At 39.3% G+C, this 26,528-nt stretch overlaps 1 protein-coding gene across 13 annotated transcripts in view; it reads right to left on the reverse strand.

The window, feature by feature from the left end:
* Positions 1 to 26,528, reverse strand: part of GTDC1 (glycosyltransferase like domain containing 1) — a 184,264-nt gene that overhangs the window by 77,219 nt on the left and 80,517 nt on the right. For 11 of the 13 annotated variants that reach the window (XR_012650529.1, XR_012650528.1, XM_075028963.1 and 8 more), the window contains 2 exons: positions 13,301 to 13,468; positions 10,232 to 10,405 (listed from right to left, as the gene is read on the reverse strand). Coding sequence is in view for 11 of the 13 variants with exons in the window: in XM_075028963.1 (XP_074885064.1) it covers positions 10,232 to 10,405; positions 13,301 to 13,468 (342 nt within the window). In the remaining 2 variants the exon portion in view is untranslated. The remainder of the gene's footprint in view (positions 1 to 10,231; positions 10,406 to 13,300; positions 13,469 to 26,528) is intronic. The other 2 variants (XM_075028960.1, XM_075028958.1) reach the window with 1 other exon arrangement.

Below are 26,528 nucleotides of genomic sequence, written 5' to 3' on the forward strand. Positions count from 1 at the left end.
TGCACAATACACAGAACAGACTGGTCTTTCGTTGCGTCTTTTACAGACACTAGAAATAAATGTTCTCCTTCACGGAGCAGTTCAAGGTCTCAAGACTGAAGTCAGTATGTGACCATCTCATAGTCCATCTCTTTTCACCTTCATTTTGGGGATATCATCAATGCAAACGTCTGCAACTGCCTGGCACTACTCCTATATTGTTTAACCAACTATTCTATGAACTTATCAAATTCCTCTTACATTTCAATAGTGTTTCAACAGTCATTTCAAAACTAAATGGTTCTCAGAAAAACAAAAAGGCACCAAACACAAAACCAAAACAAACCACCTCCCTACACACCCTTTTTTTTTTTTTTTTCATTTCCCATCTGAGTCATTTAATAATGACCAATTTATACCTAGTGGATGTTATAAGGATTATCCTGGAACTTAAATAATTCCTCCTCTTTCATGGCTTTTATCCTCTGACTGTATTTATAAAGATTAACATATATCCCCTTCTCAACCTTTATTTTGCTAGGACAAGTGAACCATACTCTTTTAATCTGCTCTCATAATACAGATTCTCCTAATCACCCTAGCAGCAATTCTCTATACCTGTTTCACAGTTTAAATTAATCTTTTTGAACATGGGTGACCAGAACACCACAAAATTTTTCAGTGCTTTACACAGACGCACCGATCTGTGTATTTAAAAAAATATCTTTTCTATTGTGTATGAGAATCACATAAGCTTTTTTTCAATTGGTGTGGTGCAGCTATACTGCTGGTTGGTGCATCTGGAGCAGCAAGTTGATTCATGTCTGCATGTTCTTTACGTTCTGTGTTTACCTGCATGGCCATATAGACTAGTCCACCATTTAGCACACAAAAGTGACCAAGGGAAGGAAGATCTGCTTGCTTCTTTATTTAACATCTATGAGAAACATCAGCTGGAGATCAAAAATGCTTAGACTCTTTAAAGGACAACCTGGCTGTGAATAGTTTTGGGTTTTTTTCTGAGAAGCAACGTCATAGAAACGAAGACATGTAAACCCGCTGCCGAGCACCCATGATGAGTATTCTGGCAGAGACGGGGGGGTACATACCTAAAATCAAATCCATCCTGGAGAAATTAAATCAGTCTCTTCAGCTGGTTTAGAACCAGCACTAAGACACCTGTGGTTTCTAGACCCAGTAGTAAACTGAAAAGAGCTGACAAGGGAGGACAAGTGGAAAGATGAGGGCTCTGGCCTGATGGTGAGACATTACATACCATTAGGGCCATGGCTAGTTGGGCATTAACGAAAATAGAGACAACGTGGTCTGCTGATGAGTCCCAAGATTATAAGGGGGCAGGAAATACATAAAGCAGTCCAAAGACGGACAAAGTCTTTAGTTTTCTGCAAGCCTGACCCGAGGACTACACTTAGGAGTCATCCGATAGGAAACCAGCACAGTTTTATGAGGAATCCATTCTAAAATTAATCACAGGTTGGCTGAATCAACTTAATAGCCAATTCATTCTTCCCAGCTATTGTTAGCGCCTGTAACATTGCTTGAAAAACAGGCAGAACTTAATAATATCTTGTTATACAGTATCGAAACCCCTCTGCTGCGAATACGGGTTTCTCAACACACAAAATGCCCCACCACTAAAAGAGGTGATACAATCCAAAGATCTTTTCTCATACATACTTGAGGAAAAGTAGCTGGCAAAGTGTTCCTAGACTTGGCTCTCCCATCAGCTCTTCAGCTAGCATCCCTACTACTTGGTGCTCGTAAGCTCAAAACTCTGATGAACCCTCATTACTATTTAGACATGCATCTTTTCAATAGTAAAGCTGAACAGCTACCTTAAAAGCACTTCTGGTACGTTTACGTTGGGATTTTCATAATTTTATATGTATGCTATTTGAATTATTAAAGGGAAGAAGAGGAGGATTATTTCATCTGGGAGTCACAACTGAGCATGGGGAATGTCCAAAATATAAAATATTAAATATTTGCAAAAGCAAAAGCAAAAAAAAGAAAAAAACTAAACAGATTAAAACACTCCTTGTGCAACAAAGAAATTATCGGTGATTTGGCAAAATTAAAAATCATTTAACTTCATCCCATTTGATTATGTATAAATAAAACATCTGTATTAAGTTTTTCTTACACATTACATAAAGGTCATCTCCACAGGACTGGAGACCTATGTTTCAAGTTTCCTCTTCAAACTTAAAACTGTGATTTTATGTATTCCATCATGTAATTTTGTTCTCTTATTCTTTATTCTCTGAAATTCCTGCAGAACATCTTAGTATCTTCTCCACTGACACTTCCATCTAACGGCACCTCTCACTTCAACTTGAACTGGTTGTTGGCAATCTAGCACACAACAGTGCTCGAAGCAGATCCAACCCACTTAAAGTTTTAGTTTCAAATTTAATAACAATTTGCAAGGCTATCTGTTCCACAATTCTTTTAAAAGGCCCCGCTCTTTTGGGTTTTGGCTGTTTTGGGGTTTCCCCCCCCCCCAAACTAATATTGCATTCAAGACGAAGCATGGCTTTTTCTAAAGGTATTGCCATTCCCCCACGACCGGTAACAGAGAGTCCTTCACTCTCCTTAAAATGATTTCTGAAAACATTTTGTATTCTCAGTGAAGAATCTCTAAGAACTCTGATATCCCTTCCTATTCCTTATCTTTTCTGCAATTTTTAGCACATCACCTACTTTTTTTTTCCCATTATATTACAACAAGGAATGCCCGGAATATTTAAGCAAAAAGGTTCTGTCACTGCCTCATGTAGCAACTGAGAAATAATACGCCCAACATGACTGCTTCCCTCTCTGTTACAATTCTGTAAGCATGAAATCACTTTAAAGAAAAACAAAAAAATCCACCTCCACTTCTATGTAATATTCATGAATTTCATAATAAAAAATATGGAATTGTTCAAACGTTGAAGGGCGGTATTTTGAAATGCAAAATTCAGCAGGGACAGCCTTGTCTATAAAAACCATCTTTCACACATGCGAAGGATTGAAGTCTGTACCTTCATACGGATTGGAACTGAGCTGGACACAGCCGCACCACTCGATACCCAGCATTTACTTTCGTGTGCCACCTCCTTCCACCCGTGTTAACGCTGTACTCACGCCGAGTGCCAAGCGCCCTCAGCTCCCATCGACTGCAGTGAAAATGAGGGTATTTAGCACTTTGCAGGATCCTACCATTAATCAATAGCCTTTGTCCACTTTGAATAGAAGGGGAAAAAAAAAAAACCCAGCCAGCTTACAGTCTGCCACGACAATTTAACCAATTAAATTCAAACTTCACTGATTCTTATTACAACAATTTGATGCAAACTCTGAAAGTATTTCACGTCTGAATCATCCTGCACGGGGACGATATTTAACATGATCCCAGCCTTGAGGAGAAAGACTCTGTTGCGAAAGGAAAAGAGAAAGAACAGACGGAGAACTGGGGTAGGAAGGCGGAGAAAGCCCAAAGCAGGGCTTGCATTTATTATGCTTGACAAAAGGTAACATAAAATCATACCAAATCGATGAAAACTTTCGCTATTGTGGAAAATGAAGTAAAAATGTATTATTGTTTTTATTCCAAGTACGGTTGAATTACTGTATTACAGATAGGCTAATCCCAGGAGAATTAAAAGCGCCATCCCTACCAGTTGCTGATGAAGGTGTCATTTTCATCTCCTCTCCCATGACATCCCTCAACTTCAAATGCCCACACTTATTACGGCAAGGTAGTCTATTCTCTTTACAAGTTGCAGAGACATTATTATGCATGGAAGTGCATAATAATCCAGTCCAGTCGTGACTCTACCACTGACTTCCCACATGAATATGCACGAATCAATTAAACCTCTGAATGCATCAATTTCCTTCTCGAGTAGTAATGATAATAATAATAATAATAGCTGCCCACTGTATAGGGCACGGCGTGCAATATTTTTAATGCCTGCTAATGAAATGTGCTATTAATTATTAGAATGTGGTTTGGTTTTGAAAGCCAAGTACCAGCGTGTCTCAACTTTGTATTCAAAGTGACACAACGTGAACGTTTCTAAAAAAACGGCTATGGGAAATGCTTACAAGTATTACGGCAAATCCTACTTAAAAATCAAATGATATTTAAATCAGTATGAGAACTTTTAGATCTTCCCAGCTATACTGCAGAGAAATTTGCAGCTAAGGGGTTAATCAAATTAGATGGGAGTGGTTATAGGCTCGGTGCCACAGGTTTTGCCCTTTGTGGCTTCTCACATCCCAGACTTGGAAAATATGAGCTGTGATACTGAGAAAGGTAAGAAGCCAGCACAGCCCCATAGTGATAAATGAGTTTGCATCATCTGTCATTAGAACTTCCTGCCAACAGGGTCATTCCCTATTAAATTACCACTTGTCAATGTTTAAAATACTGATTGATAAATGACTGTGCCAAAACTGATAACACGACAGCTTTTATTTTCTAATATTCTTGGTTACCACATTCTGCTACTTCAAGATACAGCTATAGTAGGGTTTTTTTTCAAGTACTTTAGTGAAAGACAATTTAATCTAATACAAAACTAACAGGTACTGTATAATGATTGGTCCTGATATACATTACATACTATTCTTCTTGCCAAAACAAACCTACTGGCGATTTAGCGATATGGGTAGATCCAAGTTTCACATTTCATCAAATGCTAGTAATCTGTTTTATCAATATAAACTGCATTTTAATGAAAAAATTCTTTTCTTCAGTACACTTCACTTTTAATGCCCCAGAGTATAATAATTCGTTCATGCTGTAGAACAAGAATGTTTTACAAGACCTTAACTCTCCAGAGAAATTTCTCTGTAAATACAAAATGCAAGTTTTATGGGAATGTGTTGTATGCAACATGAGCAGTACCCAACATAATAAAAAACTAGGTTGCACAGAGAATTCTGCTTAAGTATCCTGGTGAGCTATTGTGAGACTAAATGGTTATTATGATAGCGTTTAGTGGAATACCTATACGACAGATAAAAGAGAGTCAGTAAAACTATTTTTGTCCCTCAATAGATAAAAAGAAATTAGTTTTCAGAAAGTTTTGCAAAACGAATACATCCCAGCAGACTGTTCAGCTGGGCCCTCCTCTGGGAGGGCACTCTCAGTCTGCTGCCGCTGGAGAGTTCTAGGGATATTCTGGGGATAAAACAGGCACGTTCTGCCTGGAAGACCAGGCTGGGGTAAGAGCTACTCGTCCACGATCCAGAGAGAGAACGGAAGCTCTTCCATCGCCCCCAACCTCCCCGGCGGCACACGACGCACGTGTGGAAGGACGCTGGAGGCACCCTTCATTCAACCACCCAACCCCTTGCTGTACGTGCAGCTACCTGCAGTTAGCCCTTAGCCCCGCGACACAAAAGGTAACCGACCTGCTGCCGCAGACTCCGGAACTGAAAGATTCCCATTTTATGCCCCTTTGAAGCCAGTACTGCACTTTCCTCCCCATCGGTGCTGTGTCCCAGATCTTGAGAGCATCCCTCGTGCTCGTTGCGTAACTCTTCGCGTGCCAACGCCAACCCCCAAAACCTGCTTGCGGCAGGTGAGGAGCAAAGACATTCAGGGGAGTAATTTCCATCACCCAGTTCTTCAGCAGCAAGCCCCAAGGTAGGAGCAGTCTATTGGCATTTGCTAATTATGCTAACTACCCATAACCCGTGATGGCAGGGAGGCTATGCCTACCAGAGAGAGCACGGCGCACCACCGAGATGCCCGAGCCACCACCAAAGGCGGTCGCTAGCCTCAGTACCAGAATCGCTATCATTAGCATAGTACTCCACCTAAGCTAATCTATGCTATTTCACTGGAAGGCTAATTAGCCAAAAACTGCTCTTCTAAGGTATACTGCTTCCCGTATGCAAGACGGTTCGCTAGAGCTCACTTGGGTACCGCTGCTGAGCATCTCTCTGTGCAACGTAGACATGTCCCCAGCGCCCATCTATAGCTTTGGGCTCTTGTGGATTCAAGCCTCTCCTTGCTTGGTGACAACTGTATTTTTCCAGCACAGCAAAGCTATGATATAGCGTTACAACTGCAGAGGAAGGAGGAGCCTCTTAGTTATCTAAACAGAGGTCCGAAAGTTCAGCCCTGCAAGCCTGGTCCAAGTGATGCAATTTATTTTTTTTTTTATTTCCCCAAAACAGGCTCCCCCACACGTGACAGTCACGTTCCTGTACAGGAGATACTGTCAGCGTCTTTTAAAAACTTCTGCTTTAGTCAGGAACTCCCTTGACTGGCCCTAAAGTACTCTCTAAATTGGCAAATTCTGCCTCTCTCACACTATAACTAGAAAAATATAAAATCAAATGGTTGAAAATATCCTGCTAACTGTACTAAGTTATAAAAGCAAATGAAGAAACAACAGTCTAAAATCTTTAATTCTACTTCAAAATGTGTTAATGCAGATAGTACAAGATACTCACTAACAAGTTCCACTTAAAAGAAGCTATTTTTATTTTCTGCTGTAATCCTCATCCTCTCATGTTTCTTTTATATTATTCCACCTTAGTCCAATGTGCATTTTGAGCTCTTAGGAATGTTACTTCATTCTTGCTTACAAAAACATCTTCCTTTTCTACCACATCGTGATAATAATGAAGATATATTACAATCAGAGGAATAGTAATAACCAAAATCTATATTAGGATTTTCGTTGAAATGAATTCCAAGGAGTACCTAACCTGACCCCACTTTGCTGACTGCCACAGATAGTATGGATGCAGATGGACCAAAAGAACTTGTACACAATATCAAAGAGACCGTGCAGAGGTGCTCCAACGGGATCTGCTGGCATATGGAGATGCAAGTACCAAAGACAACATCGGCAGAAGGGGGATTTTCCTCCTGAACCATAGTTTTGCAGTGCAAAAGTGGAAACAGACTATATCAAAAGAGAGTCTATTGTTTGTATAGAAAAAGAAAGTAACATTTAGGATTTTGTTTACATTACAATTTTGTTTACATTACAGACAATATAAGTCTGTGTTATAAAACCCCAGTCTGATACGCAGCACATATGGCACATAAGATCAGCTACTGGTCTACATCCCTTGCAATACCTATGCACTATGAAGTGACAGCCTTAACTTGGAGGGGTTTTTTGTCTCCAAGCTTAGAAGTACTCAGTAGAAATTATGTATTTCTACACAATATACTTCATCAGAATGTAGGAAGAGGAGAATTCCAAGTCAGAAATGACAGAGGGTGAGTATATACAGAGTAGCTGTAGCACCACGGGATGCAATATGGAAGCTAGTCGTCAGAACCAGAAAACAGGAGGATTAGGTCAGTAAATTTCTTACTCTGCTAAATCCTCAAATCCTTTCATCTCTTCTCATTGTCAGATAAGGACCACAGTCTGGTTGTTTGCTCTGGGAACACCAATATGTGCCCTTAAGACAAATATTTATTAAAAAGTAGAATCTGTATAAAAAAGCATCGGTAACTTCCTCTCAAAAGTAGAAAAGCAGTGATTAGATGCCCGTCTGAAATATTTAAATACACATTACGCACACGTATAATGGTACCTCTAACAGTATTCACAAGTATTTCCTAGGGTATCCTTCATCATTGTACCTTCACTCTTAAGGCATCAGTTACTACACTGCTTGTGCTCGTTTGTGTACCCATCACCTACAGTAATTACATTAAAAGGAAGATACGTTACAGGATTAACTCATGTGACATGCTCCTTCATTACACTGGTTTTGATCGAGGGTCAGATATATTTTATTTTGCCCTACAATTGCAATATTAATCTAGAATAATCTTAAAAAGATCGCCATCACACGCACGAGGATAATTTAGTAGATCACCTCTCCCCCAAATCCAAACAAAGATTATGTTTCAGATACAAACACACCCTGAGATGCTCATACACAAAATAAAAGAGGTCAAAGAAAAAAAAAAATCACCCTGGTTGTTTTGCCTTCAGAATTTTTAAATATTTTCCCAACATCTCAGCAAAATTATGCATTTTAAAAAGACTGCAGGCACTGAAATGATTGTCAGTCATGCAAATAATCACTTACTTACACTGTATGAGTTTGGTTTGGATAAAGCAAATTACCATTTGAAAATAACTTGAAAAACACTCTGGGCTAAGAGCTTGCTTTATAAATTTTAGCTTGGCCACGATTTTTCTTAACCTTTTTCTCCTCAATCTCCATTCAGTCACTATACTAATACAGTCTACATTAAAAACAGCATTCAATTGCCACAGGTGCATTCAACATTATTTAAAACATGATCTTGTAAAGAAATAAATAGTAAATATTGACTACAGCTGAAGGTCAAAACCCAAAGAACTTCAGAGTTACACAGAAGCAGTCCTTTCTTCGGCTTTTTTTTCCTGTGATGATTTTGGGCTTTGTCTAAAAAACCCAGATCTTACATCTAGGGTTGGTTATTGAATAAAATACATATTAGTAATAATAGAGCTGATTTAATCTGTGGTTCTAATTACTCTGCTGAGAAAGTTTTACAGTCACACTGTTGTTTATGAACACCTTAATTTTGTCCATCACTGCTGAAAATAGCTTTCTGATATAATTTCAAGTGCAACAACCACAATGAAAACGTGAAAGGTGTCCTGCTTTGTGAGGAAAGATTTAATGCAAGAGCAGGACACTAAGAAGAGCACACAGAGAGATGTGAGATCTTCCTACTTTACCAGTTTGGGTAGTAGTCTAATGATTCTACCCACCTAATCACCTTCTGCTTCGGACAAACGATGACCATGTGTACGACTTCAGACTAATTCGTCAGGTCTTGTTTGACCCCATCTGCCAGGGCTGACAAATCCAAAAGAGCTGATTTAATATAGGACACAGGCTTATCACAAACTTCATCTCCAAAACTAGGCTTGGGCCACATAACTTCCTAAAGTATGCCAGAAAACCACAAGACCCTCTTAAGATGGCTCGGTAACAAATATGCTGAGCATTCACAGCATTCCCTCACTCTTTAAAAACACGGTCTCTAAGAAGCAATGTGCGATCCTTAAAGATATATGGGTACTGATCTCCACTGCCATCCAGGCAGCCAAGTCCCTCAGGAACACTGGAGGATTTTAACCCACTTGCCAAAACCATAGGTTTAAAGACTTAACTTTAGACATTGATTTCGAAACAATTTGCATCAGTGCTTTAGAATATAAAGTTTTCCAAGATACTGAAATGCAAACCTTGCAGTGTCAACATCAATAGAGTGCACGACCTCAGGTCCTGTACTAAAAATCCCTCTCCCCCAAACTAACACAAATGTATATTTAGCCTTTGAAACAACTGTAAGTACAAGCTGGTCAGGGACAAAGATCTCAAGTGTGGCCAGAACTTATTATCAGTTCAAAAGCCGGATTCTTTCTGAGTCATTATGGTGCTTTCCATCCTTATTTCAGCAAAAAAATGTACCCAGCATCGTGTTGGTTTTAAAAGTATAATCAAATTGCGGAATCATACTCTATTTAGTGTCGGTCCCATCGAAGCAAAGTTCCTGCTCGGTGGGAGGAGAGTCCCTTATAACAGGAAAAAACAATTGTGCCAGGTTTAATCAAAAGTGAAAAGGATCTAGCGAATGTTCCCTTTGAGCCACATAACCCACCACTAATTTCAAGACGGGCTCTGAAACGAGGGTAATAAAAAACGTCCTTCAGAGTAACCGAGGAAGACTGAAGAGCAACTACCGCTGCAGCTAATGCCAACATCTGCAAGTCTGCTCCCTGCTACTGGGATGCTTTTCGCCTACCTGGAAAGCAATAAAAGAGGTAGGGGAGGGAGGAGGGAATAAAATCCCCCTGCAACACACCGAGGGAAATATAGCTCCTTGACTACAGGCTTATCACTTTTACTGTTCTCTAGCATTTCTTTCTCCTCCTTGACCTCCCCTGTACAAATACATACAGAGCTGAGGAGCTGGCAACTCCTTAAAGACTAAAACAAGTGGGAAATCACGAAAACAAGTGGGAAATCACTCATCCCGAACGATGCAAGTTTGTACGACACTCACTAAGGACAGGCTCGGCAGATCAGACGCTGCCTGAATAGCCTCTGATTATTGAAAAACATTTATCAATTAGGGGATTTTGCATATTATCAAACTCTTTCATTAACGATGCTTTAGCTGATTAGTTAGAACGTCACCATAAATAGAGAGTTTTGACAGGCTGGCGGCAATTTATGACGTGGAAAATGTACTGACCTGCTCACATCAGGAAACCTGACTGGAAAATAAAGAACTTGGCACTTCGGTCTGATTATTTTTTCCAAATCCTTAGGTCTGTGGTCAGGAATCAGCTTCATAAATTTTCCAATGGATGTAAGAAACGATTCCATATTAAAAGCAGAGTTGAACACCACAACATCAGCAACCAAACTGTAAAAAGCGGTTAAGGTTAATGAATGCACTGCTGCCACAAAAGGAACAGAATTATTTTACGTGCAGTGGAAATAAGATACATATTCTCATAAACAAACAAAAGGTGTGAGTGAAATGCTAATTAAAATCAGCCTTTTCATGTGAATTAGGAGTTGAATATGTACCTTAATCAGGAATGTCTTGACTTCTGTCTATTCACTCTTTGAAATACTTTTAAACTTTTTTCTAAGTAATAAATTACTATTATTAATCTAAAGGAGCACATCCTATTCTATCTGCGGATTCAGATATTTTATTCATAAAATGGAAGAATAGTATTACTGTCATTATCTCTTAAAAGCTTTATAAACAGGTAAGGCCCACTGTAATATGACTTTTGTAGAAGTAAACTTGGAAGAAAATGAAAATTCCTTAGAAATATTCCTTTGTACTGAAGGACAACTTACCTTTGGTTAACCTACCTTCAACTGACCATGTGCGTGAGGCAGCAGGATACTAGAGAAATGGAATGTTATTTTAACCTATGTGTACAGAATCCTGATTAAAAGTATATTCACCAAATATATGTATATATAAAATATATAGCACACAGTACCAAAGAAAGTTTGAAAAAAATGGCATATTAACGCAATATTGTGTTCTTTACTGCTGTGTTTTAAAATCAATAATTTTTGATCAATAATTTTAAGATGTAGTTAAATGATAATGCAGGTATTATCTCACCACTTAGAGTCAGCCTGGAGAAAACGAGAGGCTATCAAAAAACCTGAAATATCTGGAAGTTTATCCTGGAAGTGCTGACACAATCTTAGCTACACTGGCAAACGCTCACCGCTAACGGAGGTAAGAAATGCTTTACGGCTGGTTGGTTTTCTCAATATGTTATATATCGTAATACAGACCTATGGGTCATAAGATACATCGAGGACACATGTTCATAAGTCACCGGGCTCATGAAAAGTATATTTGAGGTGAGAGGCTGTCATTCATCCTCACTGCATCTCACTGCTGTCTGGTCAAGAAAGACAACTGACACTGCTCACCAAAGCAGCAGGAGTCAGCAGGAAAAGCAAAAAAAACCCAACATTAAAGAGAGAAATAATCCTTTTCAAGCAGGCTGCGGGAGCTGAACTGCTTTCTGGAATCCCACCCTCTTCCCCACCTATGGTTTTTAACCCATTGGTCTCCTTGGTTTTGTACAAACGATCCAGTCATCTTTTCTGCAGTGATTTACAGATGACCCGAGACAACGCAGGAGCCCGGCACGTTTCTTTGCTGCTCTCTGACGTGTAGCAAAGGCTCCAGCACCATCATCTCTGCTTCTCTTGTGCATCAAGTCTTATCTGCCCAACTTTTTCCTGCAGGCTTTGTGTATCACTGGCAAATCAGAAAGATCCTGTCACTGCCTAAGCAGCTAAAAGGAATCTCAGCCATCATTGAAAAGTGTGATTTTATTAGGTTAACCCTCTAGAAACACCAGGGAGAAAAGAAATATTCTCTTTCTTAATGCTCCAACCTGAAGATTCAAAGTGCTCTAATTTTAAGCTTCTCCAAAACCTCTATGCAAAACTGGAAAGATACATTTTCCCAGTTCTAACAGATTTGGAAGATGGCATTTCTTTGCAGATGACCACTAGGCAGTTATAAACAGCAGAGAGGAGATGGCTTCTATGCGCTGCTAAAAAGGGGGTTTCTACAGCAACAGAAATGGAAGATGAATATTATAGAATTACATGGAGAAGCTATTGGAGGCTGAAGGAGACAGAATGGAGCATCTATAGAAGTCATCTTCTTTTCCTAGTAAAAGCAGCTACTTTTGTTATCTTAAAAATGCATATTTTGAGGATAAATGTTTGTCAGCTTACAATAGATGTGTGAAAAATAACTGCCATAATAAAGCAAAATATGTATACAAAAAAATATTCCTTGCCCCAGTGCCAAAACCCACATCTTTTTGTTATAACATCTGAAAATGGCTGCTACAGTTTTCAAAAGATCTTTCATTATACTTTCCCATCTTTACTGCTCAGCAAGTGAAACACGTTGCAAATGCTGTGGCAGAAGCAGCTCCAGAATGGCCAGAGTACACAGAGATCTTTATTTGAGGAATTTCAATATCAACTGACTTGTATTATAAAGATGTAAAAGCTTAACTTGTACCTTAAAATGCTCAATCTCTGTTCCTAGTAAGTCTCCTACTAACAGATAGGTGAGAAAGACCATGGAAGTGACTTTATTTCAGTTCAAAACAACCAAGTTCCGCTGTTTCACTTAGGTCTGTACAGCGCCTAACCACAAAGCTTTTCAGTGTTGCTGTTATTAACTTCTTTCATTAACTCGGATTCGAGAAATACATTTGTTTTTAGCAACAATAAAGGACCGCAGCCTTTAAAATGTCTGGGTATTTTAGCACTGCACAATTTCTGAATACTAGATGAAAGAAATATAAGGATTTATCTGGTATGTTTACTGCCCTCTCTTCACAAGAAAAGCGCTGCAGTACATTTTAATTTCTGTTTATTTCCCTAAAACCCTCTATATAATTTCAGTTGGATGCAGTAAAAGCTATGGCCGAGCAAGAGCTGATTAGCTGCAGCTTTGCGAAGCATCCGTGAAACAAAGCATCGCGCTTACGGCCGAGACACGCATCAAAATCCCCACCGCTGACAGGGACGCTACGGTAGCCCAATATAGCATCGGTGGACTTTATAGGAGAAATTGAGACGAGTTTATAGAGCACTCTCATCACCCTCTCTTCAGGACTCTGCTGGTACCTTGGTTCGCTACACGGTCAGTGTTTATGCAGAGAAGGGCTCCTCGGGTTTACGATGGTGCAAGGTTGGAGACAGAAGGACACCTTAAATAATACGGAGCGGTGCGAGAAACACCTACCATGAAAGGATCTGGTTGTATCCGTACTGAAAATCCCTTTCCTGGCATTTCTGGACAGGATATGCCAATTGGTTCTCATGGAAGTAGAGGACCTTTTTCAATTTGCCAAGGTCAGGGCGGAGGGCAGCGAGTTCAGCCAGGTTAAGCACCGAGCTTGCAAAGAGGATCCTGGAAAACAAGGAGAGCAGTGTTTACTGTCTGTGAGCATGCTCGCAAGGGTCACCCCTTCCCCTTCTCCCCCCCGCCCCAAGAAAAACATAACCCCTATAGGGACACATCAATGGCTAAGCCTTAATACCATGTAGCAGCATTCGAAGTTTTGATCTCTTAAAAAGCAGCTGCTAAGAACCCAACTAGAAAAGCACCGAATCTCATTGGTCTTCCCAGCTCGGTTACAGAGAGATGCAAAATAAAAAAAGCTGGATGGATTTTATTGAAAAAGGCAAGAAAAGCTGTATCTGAAGGACAAATGGAACAAAGATAAGGCTGACTAGGGAATACTTTGCTTGCCAGTTTCATTACACTTTACTTCTTTATGCAACCGACTACTGAAATTCAATATATGAGCAGGAATGGCACATGTTCATGTTATGACAGAAACCCTTTTGATTTATGCAGTGCACTTATCTAGTATGGTCTGGTTTTCTTTTTTTTTTTTTCCTTCACCCTTTTTCTGTTTTATTTTCACATTTTTATTAGGTATCCTCTATAATGAAATGTTGTTTCTACCCTTGCACCCCAGTATTGCTGTAGCACTCCTGCTATTCCACAGTCTACAGCACTGCACACATCCGTCAATTATATAAAGCAGGCACAAACAGCACTAACAAGCTGCTATCTTAGCCTCGTATAACTTACCAGGCTATCAGAAAATGAATGTATTTAAATGTGTAATATGAAATCGTGACCCTGCTGTAACCAGTGGCAGATTCCCCTGCATTTCACCAAAAGTATGCGAGTATCTCCTGTCCCCTGGCTAACGCTGCTTTCAAGCAAACTGAATCCTGTACCTACAGAGAACTGCAGAGCCACAGACATTTGTGTTATACGTTTCTCATCACAAGAGATAAAAGAAGAAAAAATAAAATTGAGATCAGGTATTTATTGCACATAAAATATTAAGGTTTAATAAACTACTTTTCAACACAGCATGCTTCTGACTTTTTTTTGCCATCCGCCATTTTAGTGGTTCAGATTCAGAATTTATTTGCAATGTTTAATTCTTTTAAAATCTTTCCTATTTTTTCCCATTTTTATTCTTATTCTTTAACCTATTTTATTCCCATTCTTCCTATTTTTACATGGATTTTGTGTTCAAGTTTACTGCCAAACCAACATCACTAATACTAAAAACTTCTGATTTCTGGCTGTCAACCTTAAAACTCATGAACTTCCCCAAACAGCCATATAGATATATGTATCATAATATCACCTATGCTAAGACACACCGGTCTTAGATAATCTGTATCTACAGAACAAACACCTCCTAGAAAACAGATCCTGTATCCATCTTCATCAACCTCAGTCAATGCTAATCTGAAAGGCTTACGAAAGTAAGAGATGAATGTTATTGCCTTGTTCATCAAATATTTGATCGTTCTAAAGGGACTGTCAAACAGAATGCCAATTAAGATAGGAGCTGGGGTTTATTACGAGCCATACTAAGAGGAAAAAATAGTTTTACGTAAGTCATCATTTATTTGTCATGAAGAGTAATAACCTCTGGACCTCATAACAACCTGGGTGCCAGACAGAGGCAGGGAAGCTTCCTACGGGCGATGCAAGACCCCTGCTCAGCAACGGCTGCGAGTTTAGCACTAGAGTGACAAAGAAAAATACAAACAGGAGCAAACATACCCCAAATATTACAAAAACGAGACAAAATGGTTGCTTGGCAAAATTCTTGCTACTTTGGGATTGCATTACAGTTTATCCTTTACTGATTTTTTTCAGAAAATCGCTTTCTGCGATGAGTTAGGAGGAAAACTGTATTGATGCAGGATACCACCTACGAACTTGGCTGCGTTTGAAGGAAGAGAGGGAAAAAAAAGAGATGGCACATCGGGATGGAAAACACAGGAAGGAGCGCAGAGCAAGGCACAAAAGCGAGCGTGGAAAGAGAAGACGGTGGGGGTGCCTGGCGAGAAAAGGGCAACGGGGAGGACCAGGAGAAATGAGATCCGAGATTTAAGCTTGGACAAAACCGGGTAGCTCAAATATCTGAACTCGCCTAGATGGACGACGGAATAACTAGGAGAAGAATATGAAAAAAAAGATGGTTATATCCACAGGAATGGAAAAAAAAAAGTGTTGGCAGTACCAGCTTAGACAAACCGGAGGAATTCAAATAGCATCATTAGAAAGAGCTTGAGGCTGGCTTCTAGCAAGGCAAGAAAGGCTCAAAACTTGGAACGCTTGCAAGGGGTAGACCCAAATGTTCTCCACTGTGAATGGGAAGTGGTAAGAGTCGACTAACAAGCAGATCGCTTATCACTGCCCAGCTCATTGATAAACCGGTGTCAAGAGAAAACTGTTGCGATTACCAGCAAATTCAGATTTAGAGCCTGAAAAGACACGGCTTACGCTTCTTATGGCAAGAAAAAGTAAAAATAAAATCATTTAAATGGTAATATTAGAAAACAGTCTTCCCGATTCACTTGCATTACTTCACGGCATTTCCAGAATTTAACCCAACAAATATGAGACGCTCTTATACTTGTTTCTTTACTGGCATAAAAGCTGCTAGCCAACAACGATAACCAATTTCTCCGGCATTATAAGCTTGAATAACCTGACAGCACGAGTCCCCGTGAACGTGCCCACAGAGCAGCCACATACGTGGCTAATGGACTCACGCAGGGCACTGGAGGATATGCTGGAGTGTATTTCCACTTAACACCTATTACAAGGGGAAGAAAGGAAAGTTTATTATAATGTAGCGTGCGATATAAATATATGTCAGTTGTCATTCCGTGTGACATCAACTTTCCTTTTACCTCGGGTTATTATTTAAGTAATAAATCCTAACAAGGTGAGCTTTATCATCCCACGGAGTGTATCCGGGAGGTAGAGACACAAGGTGATGGCAAGAACGCTCGAAACATGATAATTCCTGACAGCTGCTGCTTGAGCACAAGTTAAATTGAACAGTTTATCTCAGCATAAAGATGTTATAAGGTTTTATGTTTAATTTAAAAAAATTAACATAAAACCCAGAGAAAGCAGAGTTAGGCAATCTTTCACAAACATGACATACTACAATCACTGTATAAGCTGGATTAGTACTTATTACCATGCTACTAGAGAATTAAGCTGTTTTTAGACCACCAAAGAGCTTTAAATTGCAACTTTTGTCTCTGTAAGAGAAACCTATATTTAAAACGTCTGCTAAATTCAAATTAACAGCTACATCATTAACTCACCATCTCACAACCCCCCCCCCCACATTTCAACTGCTATTATGGTAGTCTTATCTAGACCTATCAACTCTACAACATTTAATATATACAGTCCTCTTCAATAAATATATTGTGCGAATCCTCACAAAACCTGCGCTGAAGGTCACATTTCTAACGCAACCGCCCTAGCTCTCCTCTCCGAAATATCCCCAAGTATTTTACTGGGTTACACATGACCTTCTTCCATAGAGCAGCACCATCACACATGCAGTAGCCCCACTGCCTTGGAGGCTGGCCAAATTTCAGGGCCACCATCCACACAAGCTCCGGTCTTACACTAAGTTTCTGCTTGATCTGAATCACTTAATAGTCCTTCTGACTTCCGAGGAGCTACTTGTATGAATTATGTTAAGCGTGTGCTTAATTCACACAAATTTTCATGGGAAGGAAGCTGAGCGTGCTTGCAGTTCAGAGCTGCGATGTGTCCGAAGAATGCTCTGACTTTTGCTATTGTCTTTCCCATTATTTTATACCAAAGGACTGAAAATCAATAAAATATCAAAGGCATTACTTTTTCTTTAATTACCATCAGACAAAATGACTAACACAGGTTTCCATCTTTATCAAACAAATTATAAAAGGTCCTCAAGTATTTTTATTTTGCTTTATAAATCTTCTTTGTGTCACGTAACTGTGATTTACTCTTTTATGGCATTGCCCTAAATCTTTCAATTAAATTCCCATGCAACTTAACTAAAAACACATTTTGCCTTCCCCTTGGGAGACCACACAGGACATATTTATGTATCTATGGATATGGAAGCTGAACTCTCCCATTTACCAGGCTTATAGCACAAAGCGAGTTTAAAACAGCACCTGATTTGTACTGGAATACTCCCTCTGTCTGGCAGAAGCTCTGCCAGCACGACGGACTGATGGACGTGGCCACCGTTTTCATCGCAGCACAGGTAACCCAGCTCTCCCTGGAAAAGGAGGATTGCTGTAGGGTACGATCCTGCAGCAGCAACAGGGAGTCTCCTGCACTGCAAATGAAATTCAAGGCCATAAATCTCTGCTGCAAAACAACCACATTCACAGCAAAATGAGTTTACGATTGAAGATCTGGCAGCCCAGAAAAGAGGTACGAGCACTCTTCATCTGCCAGGTGCAGCATTACAATAAAACAGAGTTAGATTTGGATATCACTACAAATACGAGCCTTTTAGAGGAAACACGTACTTAAAAAGAGACTGTTCGTGAGATGGCACTGACCGAATTGACGTTCATCCAGCCTTCGGGAGGGGAGCGTAATGCTGGAAGAAGTGTTTTCACACCAATCTAGAACTAAAACCTTGAGCACTTGGAGGCATCAAATCCCACCATGCTTCTCACAAGGCACTGACTGCTTTGTTCTCGCCAAGCCCCAAATTATACTGTATTTATAAGCGCATTTCTTTTTCCTGAAATTTCAGTTGGCAGGCCTAATGTCATACAGCAGAGTCTTAAACCCTCAGACTTTTATCCCAAATACGGTTTTATTCTGGGCACGGTTCTCGCGCACTCAGCAGAGCGAAGTCAGGGTGCCACCGGAGACCACGCACGCGCTACGACCCAACGACTCATCATCGATAACCGTAAACCACAGAACACAGTCACGCCGCTGCTGACGACTACATTTTCTCCAGAAACCAACCACAACTTTATAGCAAATAACAGGAGCCGTTAGGGGAACCTTTCGCAGTGAGATTAGGGGCGGCTCATCCTTCTGGTGAAGGCAAGCGCGGTTGGGATATGGAGTACTCAACACTGCTCTGCTATGTTGCCTCCTCAAAGGTCAAGGAAAAGACAGGAGTATGACCATAAACGTATCTGCCTTGAGAAACAAGGGTTTCAAAGACGATGGTGTCTTCAAGCTCCTCAAGATCAAACCTGAGGGCTTTGGTTCCTCCATCATACTCTTTCCTTGATTTCAACCCAGCCATTCAGACAAGTCCATGGATTTGGCTTTAAGTTCTTTTCCAAATGTAAACTCTGTATCAAGTAGCATCATTAATGCCTGGAATGTTAAACAGACCAGTTACTTTTGTTTATTAGTACACACATTTTTCTATGATCAACTTGCAGAAGTTGCTTTTTTATCACTAGACCAAGAATACACAAATTGCAATCAGATTTAAAATGCTTTTCCATTTCCCATTAAACAATAGATGACTCTGAATTTCTGAACAATAAATACTAATAAGTGATAATACATGATGGTATACAGTATAACAAATAATAAATTAACAATAATTTTTTGACATGGAATGTACAAATGTCAAAAATGCTTATAGATATTATAATATCTATCTCATAAATTAAGGTTTTCTAGATAGAGCACAATTTGAAATGTTTACAGAAATAATTAAGTCTTACTATTTTAATGTTCTTTATTTTTCAGAACAAATCACAAGGGCTGTCATGCCTTTCATCTTAATTAGGCCATGTGTTTGTCTTATTTATTTCTACGTACTTTCATAAACGTTTACAAATATTAATTGTAAAGAAAAATATTTTTTCCTCTTGCTGTAATTACTGTACGTACATAGAGTACACAGTGATAAATATTCATGGCTGCTACCAGTTCAATAGGTTTGGATTTGGGGTTTGCCTTGTATGCTAAAATAGAGTAGAAATGAATAGCTTGTTTTGAACTCATACTGCCAATCCTTTTTTTGATATTTTCTTTAAAAATACATCCTCCCTCATTTTATAGTATGTTATTTTGGATCACAGTTGAAATTTTTGTTCCTACTGTGACAGACCTTCGTTACATTTTCCAAAAGAATTTACTACCCAGAAATCAAATGCATTTTCCCCTTCTTCCTATATACCATAGCCCAAAAAAACCTCTCAACTCTCTGCGTGCACATCTGCTATTTGACACAGCTGGAGTAGAAGCGGGCTGCGTTTCCAGCCCCGCTACTGCATGTCCCACCCTTTCCCATGTCTCCTCATGCCAGCCAGATTTTCAGACCTCTGTTAGGACCGAGAGTAGAATTTCTGAGAACCTCCCGTCTCCACCTGCTGACCCCACTGATGTTATCCAGCAAAACTAGAATGGGGATGAAGTTGAATAACAGCAAATCTCTCACATTTCAAATATTCAAGAGGTTACATAAATGCATTATTACATTTGTAAATGATTTGGGTTCTCTCTCAATTCCCTCCTATAACTCTGAATCTGGATTTCAACCAGCTGATGGGAATATTTACAATCAAATCTCAGAACCCAATTTTGGGGCCAGAACCCCAGCTGACAATTGGTTAAGCCGTAGCTTTAAACACTTACCACTATTTTTGATGACCTTTAACTCAAAAAGATACCGAAAAGGATGTGAAAACACTTAATCAAAACTACTTTTCTATTTAACGTCAAGAAGTGAGCTTGAAAGAGACTCTCTCACAGATAAGACTTTTAGACTTTTGAGGGGGGTGTATTTTGTTTGGATTGCTTTGGATTTTAGGCAACAACACTGAAGCTTCTTGAATTTTATTAAGTGTGTGGTGGTATTTTTTTCCCTGATTTGTAATTAAATTTGGCTTCAATTAATTACTGACAGATGCACGTTTTTACTTCAGTGGCCAGATTGTTCACCATGGGCTACATCGTCCTCTCTGTTTCTACAAAGGGAGAGGTCGAGACCAAGCAGCTCTAGCTGTGGTGATGGGGGGAAAGAGAAAGCCATGAATCCACATCATCTTCCTCACTCAGGTTTCGTCAGCATTAAATAATGAAGCGAAGGCATCTAATCAGAGCAGAACATAAGCAAATCAGAATAACCCACTAGTGAAAAGTAGCCATTGCTGGAAGGTTTACATAAGATGTACGAACTAACTGCTCAAATACACGCTGTGACGGAGCAAGAAAAAAAAAAGCAGCAAGAAAGGACGTAGTGTCCAAAGGCAACAAATTCACCACGGGTAAATATACAGGATGTAGTGATATATAGTGAAAAGACTTTTTTAAAGACCGATGTTCTACTCAATTAGGTAACATTTAAATAGCATTATTTATTGATTTAAAGTCTGCAAATTCGGTTCATTGGGAGTCTTATCTGTCCAGCTCTGGAGAAAAAACAAACATATCAAATGACTGGCATGAAAAACACAATATGCCCAAGAGGTTGTAGCAACACAGAGAAGTCCTAAGACTACGTATAACAACACTACTATTCAGTAGCAAATCTGAACAACATAGTTTGAGGACCGTTACTTCACATCACCTGCTGTCGTTTTGGATCCAGAGAAGAGACAGTCAACTTCACAGATATATTGACCTTACTGCAAGTGAGATTGATTTACCCACTGAAGGGGAATCAAACTCAGTGCAGCGCAGACCCACCAAAATAGTCAGAGTTCCCTTTTAAAAGGTGCACATGAACAGAGGCTCGAATGAATGAATGGCAAAGTAAAACAATGGCTGATTTTCCTCTATTTTAAAAAGGTTTGGCTAACTCAAAACTCAAATCTTCTCCCAATTTTCAGGTTTACACATTTTATATTTTAAAACAGAAGACCCACTCACTTTGCACAATTGCAGAGACAATGAGCAGGGTCTTAGCAGACCAGTCAGTTTTACGTTTCCAGAGCCCCGAAAATCCTGTTCTCCAAAGTATTTCAGACTGGTTTGTACGCTGCTTAACACACCTTGATATCCAAACACTCTTTTTACAAATTCGAAGACTACCGCTAAAAGGAACTTAGTTTTCTTAGCAAATGGATTTCACATTTTTCTAATATCCCATGGCTCTGATTTAATTTCACACAATCTATAAACATCAAGTCCTTTAAAAAATATTTTTATGGAAGCTCTTAGCTAATTTTCCCCCAAAACCTCCCACACCAGAGCATCAACCCAAGGCATAAATACTGCCTAAGAATGGGGACCTCAAGAAAAGCGGGATTCTTCCCAGAAAACTAATACAGTCCTCGAAAAAACTCAGACTGTCATAAAACCTGAGCAGCTGGCAACTCCGTCACCATGAAGTATCCATATGGAAGACCGAGATGTGTCAAACTACCCAAAACGAGTTTGGATAGTGCAGAAGATGGAATAAATAATTCAGTATCTTCAACACTTTCAACAGCAGGTAGTAGATATGCTACCTGCTTCTACAACGTGCCAAAATGTAACATGCGAGTGAGAGCAAGCGAGAGAATGTGAGTATCTCCAACCTGTTTTCATGAGGATATTTTGCTCGAGGAACTTCTCTTTTTAGAGGCATATGATCCGTATCAGATGTTTGTCAGGAGCAGGCAGCGCTACAGAACATTACGAATAACTTAGTGATTTTAATATATAGTCACAAAGTGCATACTCCTTCATATACACATATAAAAAAATAAATCTTCATCAAATATTACAAAAAAATACAAGGGAAGTGCAAATATTTATTTCTCCCAACTGCCCTTCACACTTCTGTAATATCTGTTGCTGCAGCATAGTGGCAACTTTCCTGCTTTAATATAAACCGAGCAAACAATTCAATGTGATCAGTGAAGTGACAATCAGAACTACAACGTCAATGTTTCTGCTCCGTGTTCATGCAATAGTTCAACTATAAAACTACATTGTGCAGTGTCAATCTTCTTTCTTCTCTTCCTATAAGAAACAGTCACACACATCGGTGCATAAACGTACATCGTTTATACTTACAGAAGACAAAGTGGCACTTCTGTTCCCTAAGAAATTAAAATAAGACTATTTAAGGCTTAAGAGTCTCCAGACCTGTATTTAGAGGACCAAACCCCTACCCAAATGGAGATATTTAACAACCAGCACTTCACCAAAACCACAGGGACAGCAGGTAGGCCAATATTCAAAAGCCTATTAATAAGGAAACTGTCAGTCTCTGTGTATTACACACTATTTTCAGCCTCTACGCTTTCTGATTAGAACATTTTTTTAACTCGGCAAAGCCCATACTCGCTACCAGATTTGAACAATTACACCGAAATGGCTGAATGACCGACTGAAGTGAGATTTCAAAGAAGTGAGACAAACACTCTCCTAAATTCAAAAGCTGCCAAACACATTTCATCAGACTTTCAAAAAATAATTGTTTTGTCTGTTCTGAATTAAGCTTTAAGTGCTTTAAGAGAGGTTTCTCTACAAACATGGCTAAAGATCACAAAGGGGTGCATTTGGATTGAATGTAACCCTTCAGTCATATATTTATTAAATAAAACTTGCATCATGCCTGGCATAAACCATAAGCTGTTTTATTTCCATTTACATAACATGTTCTTAAGTGTAATCTGTATTGATGCCCTATCATTTTATTTCACATGTCATCATAACAGGTTTTTATTTATAAAGTCACCAGCGAAAGAAAAGGAATAAAAGGGTCTCAGCTTTGCAGCTCGGGCAAGGCAGTTTGGAGCTCCTGACAGGGGACATAAGGGACCAACGCCAGGGCAGAGACACACAGGAGAAAATTCAAAGAAAAAGCTAAACTAACTAAAGTGAGAGAATTTGACAGTTCTGAAGCTGAAGTCTTTTGCCCATTTTTGTTCTCCAGCTCCCGGCTGAGAGTTTTGCAGGGTTAACTACTACCCTAGTCATTTACAGTCACGTTAAAGTCAATTTTTACAACACAGATGCATTCCCTGAGTAAGCAAAGCGAACCCCAATGCTCCAACATTTTGAGATTTTCCCCACATGGAAAAATACAATAACAATGTAATAATCTAGTAATAATGCTTTTAGGCTTTCAGGTATTTTACAAGTTATGTTTTCCCAACACACCTCACATGCAACTATCGTATCCTGAAACTTCTGAATTCCTTTTATCATTAAATAAAGCATCCGATGCTGAATGCCCGTTATTCCCCGGTAACATGCAGGACAAATACACGCCTCTGGGGCTGAAGTCATACATCACAAAGTCAGGAGAATGGACTAGATGCTTTCTAATCTTTAAGATTAAGAAACTGAGGCCAAAGCTTGCTTATCGAGGGCCACGAGGAGAACCAGGGCCACAGTGAGAACTCAGGAGCCCAAGCCAGAATTGAAGATAAGTGAGTGTCACGGTCTAGTGATTTAATCAACTCATATATTATCACTCTGTCTACATATCTTAAGGACCCTGCTCACCACAGTACCTGACAGGCGTCCTGAAATAAAATGATATCTTCGTGGGACCGTATGTAGCGAGTCGGTATTTTGAGATATCATATTTTCAGGCACAGATAGTACATGTATATGCACACATGTTTGCGTGCATGCACGCACAGATATACGTACACATATACACAACATGCACATATACTATATACCTATATATTTTCTGCATTTCTATCAAATTCCACCATATAACTGTGAAGCGCTACATTCTGAATTAAGCTATTTAAACCGTGGCCAGGAAAATCGTTCACAACAGCTGATTTGTTATTGGGAAAAGATCACGCGTCTCTCCATCACAGAAAGCTAAAAATCTGTTCGAGGTGGCTGGCCGACAAGCTTTCATAGCTGCAGAAACTGAGCATAGTGTAATAGTTTTGGTCAAGGTCTCCAAATAACACCATTTTTCCAGCGATGCCTTTGGACTACACGTAAAACCTTTCAGGGGCTCCTGCAAAGGAAACTTTACTCAAGCTGTTTGTCAAGATGACCGGAGATGTTGTTTGGAAAGTATTTCCAAAAAAGTTCTGGAGCACTGGTAGCTGTACAATCATATGGGATTAATTTTCTGTATATATCTCTATATATTGCTGGAAGAAACAAATTAACTTTAAAATTCAAAGATCTATATACAGCCCTGTGCTCTTAGGTACAAATATTTAAGTAATCTTTACTTCCTGTCAAACACTGAAATGGATATTAAATTACATTAAATTATTATAGATACAAGTAGTAAAATCTCTTTTTTGCTTTCTCTGTTAGCTCCTGCATCTTGGTATTTCTTGCACTGAGTACAAAAGATAATTTAATATTATCTCTAATTTAAATTCCTGTTTCTATTAAGACACTATGTGTGTGCTGGATGTATAAACGCATGCCCAGAAGCCCGTGCCAGAAGTCTCACAAATATTCCCCATAAGGGATGACTCTACAAACCAGCTCAGAAAAACAGTAGTTATGTACCATATTCCTTTCCCCAGCATCTTGCGATGATTTCAGGATGCCATGCATTCATTCACCATTATTTCTTTTCTTAAAAAAGAAATTAATAAACAAGCAAACCACACAGAAGGAAGGAACTTAACCATTCCAGCCCCAACTGAACCCAAACCCCCCAGTAAGCTGGCTTTATGACCATCACTTGTACGTGCTCAGCATGGCAATAAAATTAAAGAAAGGAATATAGTTACTGTTTAAAAGAAAAAGAAAGAGGAAAAAAAAGATGAGAAATCTCCCTCTTTCCTTCTGATGGAGGACCTGTGGATTGACTTGATGGGAAAGAAGCAATCCGGTAGGTAAAGAAGCAATCCGGTAGGTAAAGGATAAAAAAATTAATTTCTTCCTTCTCTCTTGCTCCTGTGTATTAGTAGAAAGAACAAAATCAAGGAGGAGCAAGGCACTAGTGAGAAAATATCAAGCCAAAATTACATCCATCAGGGTGATACAGTGCAGTGTCCTGACCGGCCCCCACCACAAACCTCCTTAGGGCTACTGTTTCAAGTAAAAATTAAACAAGATTACGCAAAAACAGTTCAAGAGCAGCATTTTCCAGCTTTGTGTCATGTTACATTATTTGAATGAATCTCAACTTTTAAAAACATCCAAACACCAAAGAAAAGCAAATAAGGGCTGTAAAAAAAAAAAAAAAAAAGACACTCCTAAGAAATAAGACTCTTACTAGGAGCAAAAGAGCCACCCATGTTGAGTGTTACCCAAGGTAAGAATAGGTAATAAGGTCCTTAAGAATATACCATCCGTTCTCTTTTTGTTGCGAGATTAATACGAAAAATGCTTATTATTCTACTAGCAATTTTTACCTGCAACTTTACTCAGGTTATGCCTATAGGTCTTTGCACATCCAACTCACAAGAGTTGCCGGATGAAGCCCAGCTGCTCTCCCAACCACATCACTTTCGAGGTTCAGAGTTACACAACGTCGCAAGGGCTCAGCTTTATGGAAAGGATAGAGCCCTGAAACTACAGACAGAGCTCTTCAGAAGTATGGAAAAAAATATGCAGCATTTTTTTCTACGTTAGCCGAGAAATCTGAAGCAGCAAGCACTCAACCTCCCTCTTCTCTCCATTCAAAAGCACTTACAGAAAGCCTGTTCTTAACCCTCCTGCACAGACAAAATTCCCTTTTATCTCCCATTTATTTTCATTTTTACCTGAAAGGCAGAGAAGAGTTGGGCTTTTATGTACAACAAACCCAAACTGGACTTTTTTGCAGTGCATTAGACTGTGGTCTACTTCCACCAAAATGACTGCATACCTGAATTTCCACAAAAATAACAATTTTCCCTTCTGATTTAAGTACAGCGTATATTTAATGTAACGTTCATCTATACATGTTCTCACTGTTTAAGAACTCAGTGCAGGTGTTATTAATAAAATAAATTTATTTTTAAAAAGGATGCTATTCTATAAGCTTTGAAGCTCACACATAGTCTAACTTAACCCAGCTTGGGCTCATCTGGTCTTTAAATGACTTCTTTCATGTGGTCAGCCCACGAGCCATACGTACTGCTGTTCAATCACGCCACTGTACATCGTCAGCGTGAGGATGATTTGCATGATTTGCATTTCCTGTATCGTTTGAGCTTCAATGAGCTCTAAGCACCACGTACAAAAGAAACCACCGCCAAGTAATGCAAAGATTTTAGTT

Source organism: Buteo buteo, chromosome 5, assembly GCF_964188355.1.
Source record: "Buteo buteo chromosome 5, bButBut1.hap1.1, whole genome shotgun sequence".
Lineage (NCBI taxonomy): Eukaryota > Metazoa > Chordata > Aves > Accipitriformes > Accipitridae > Buteo > Buteo buteo.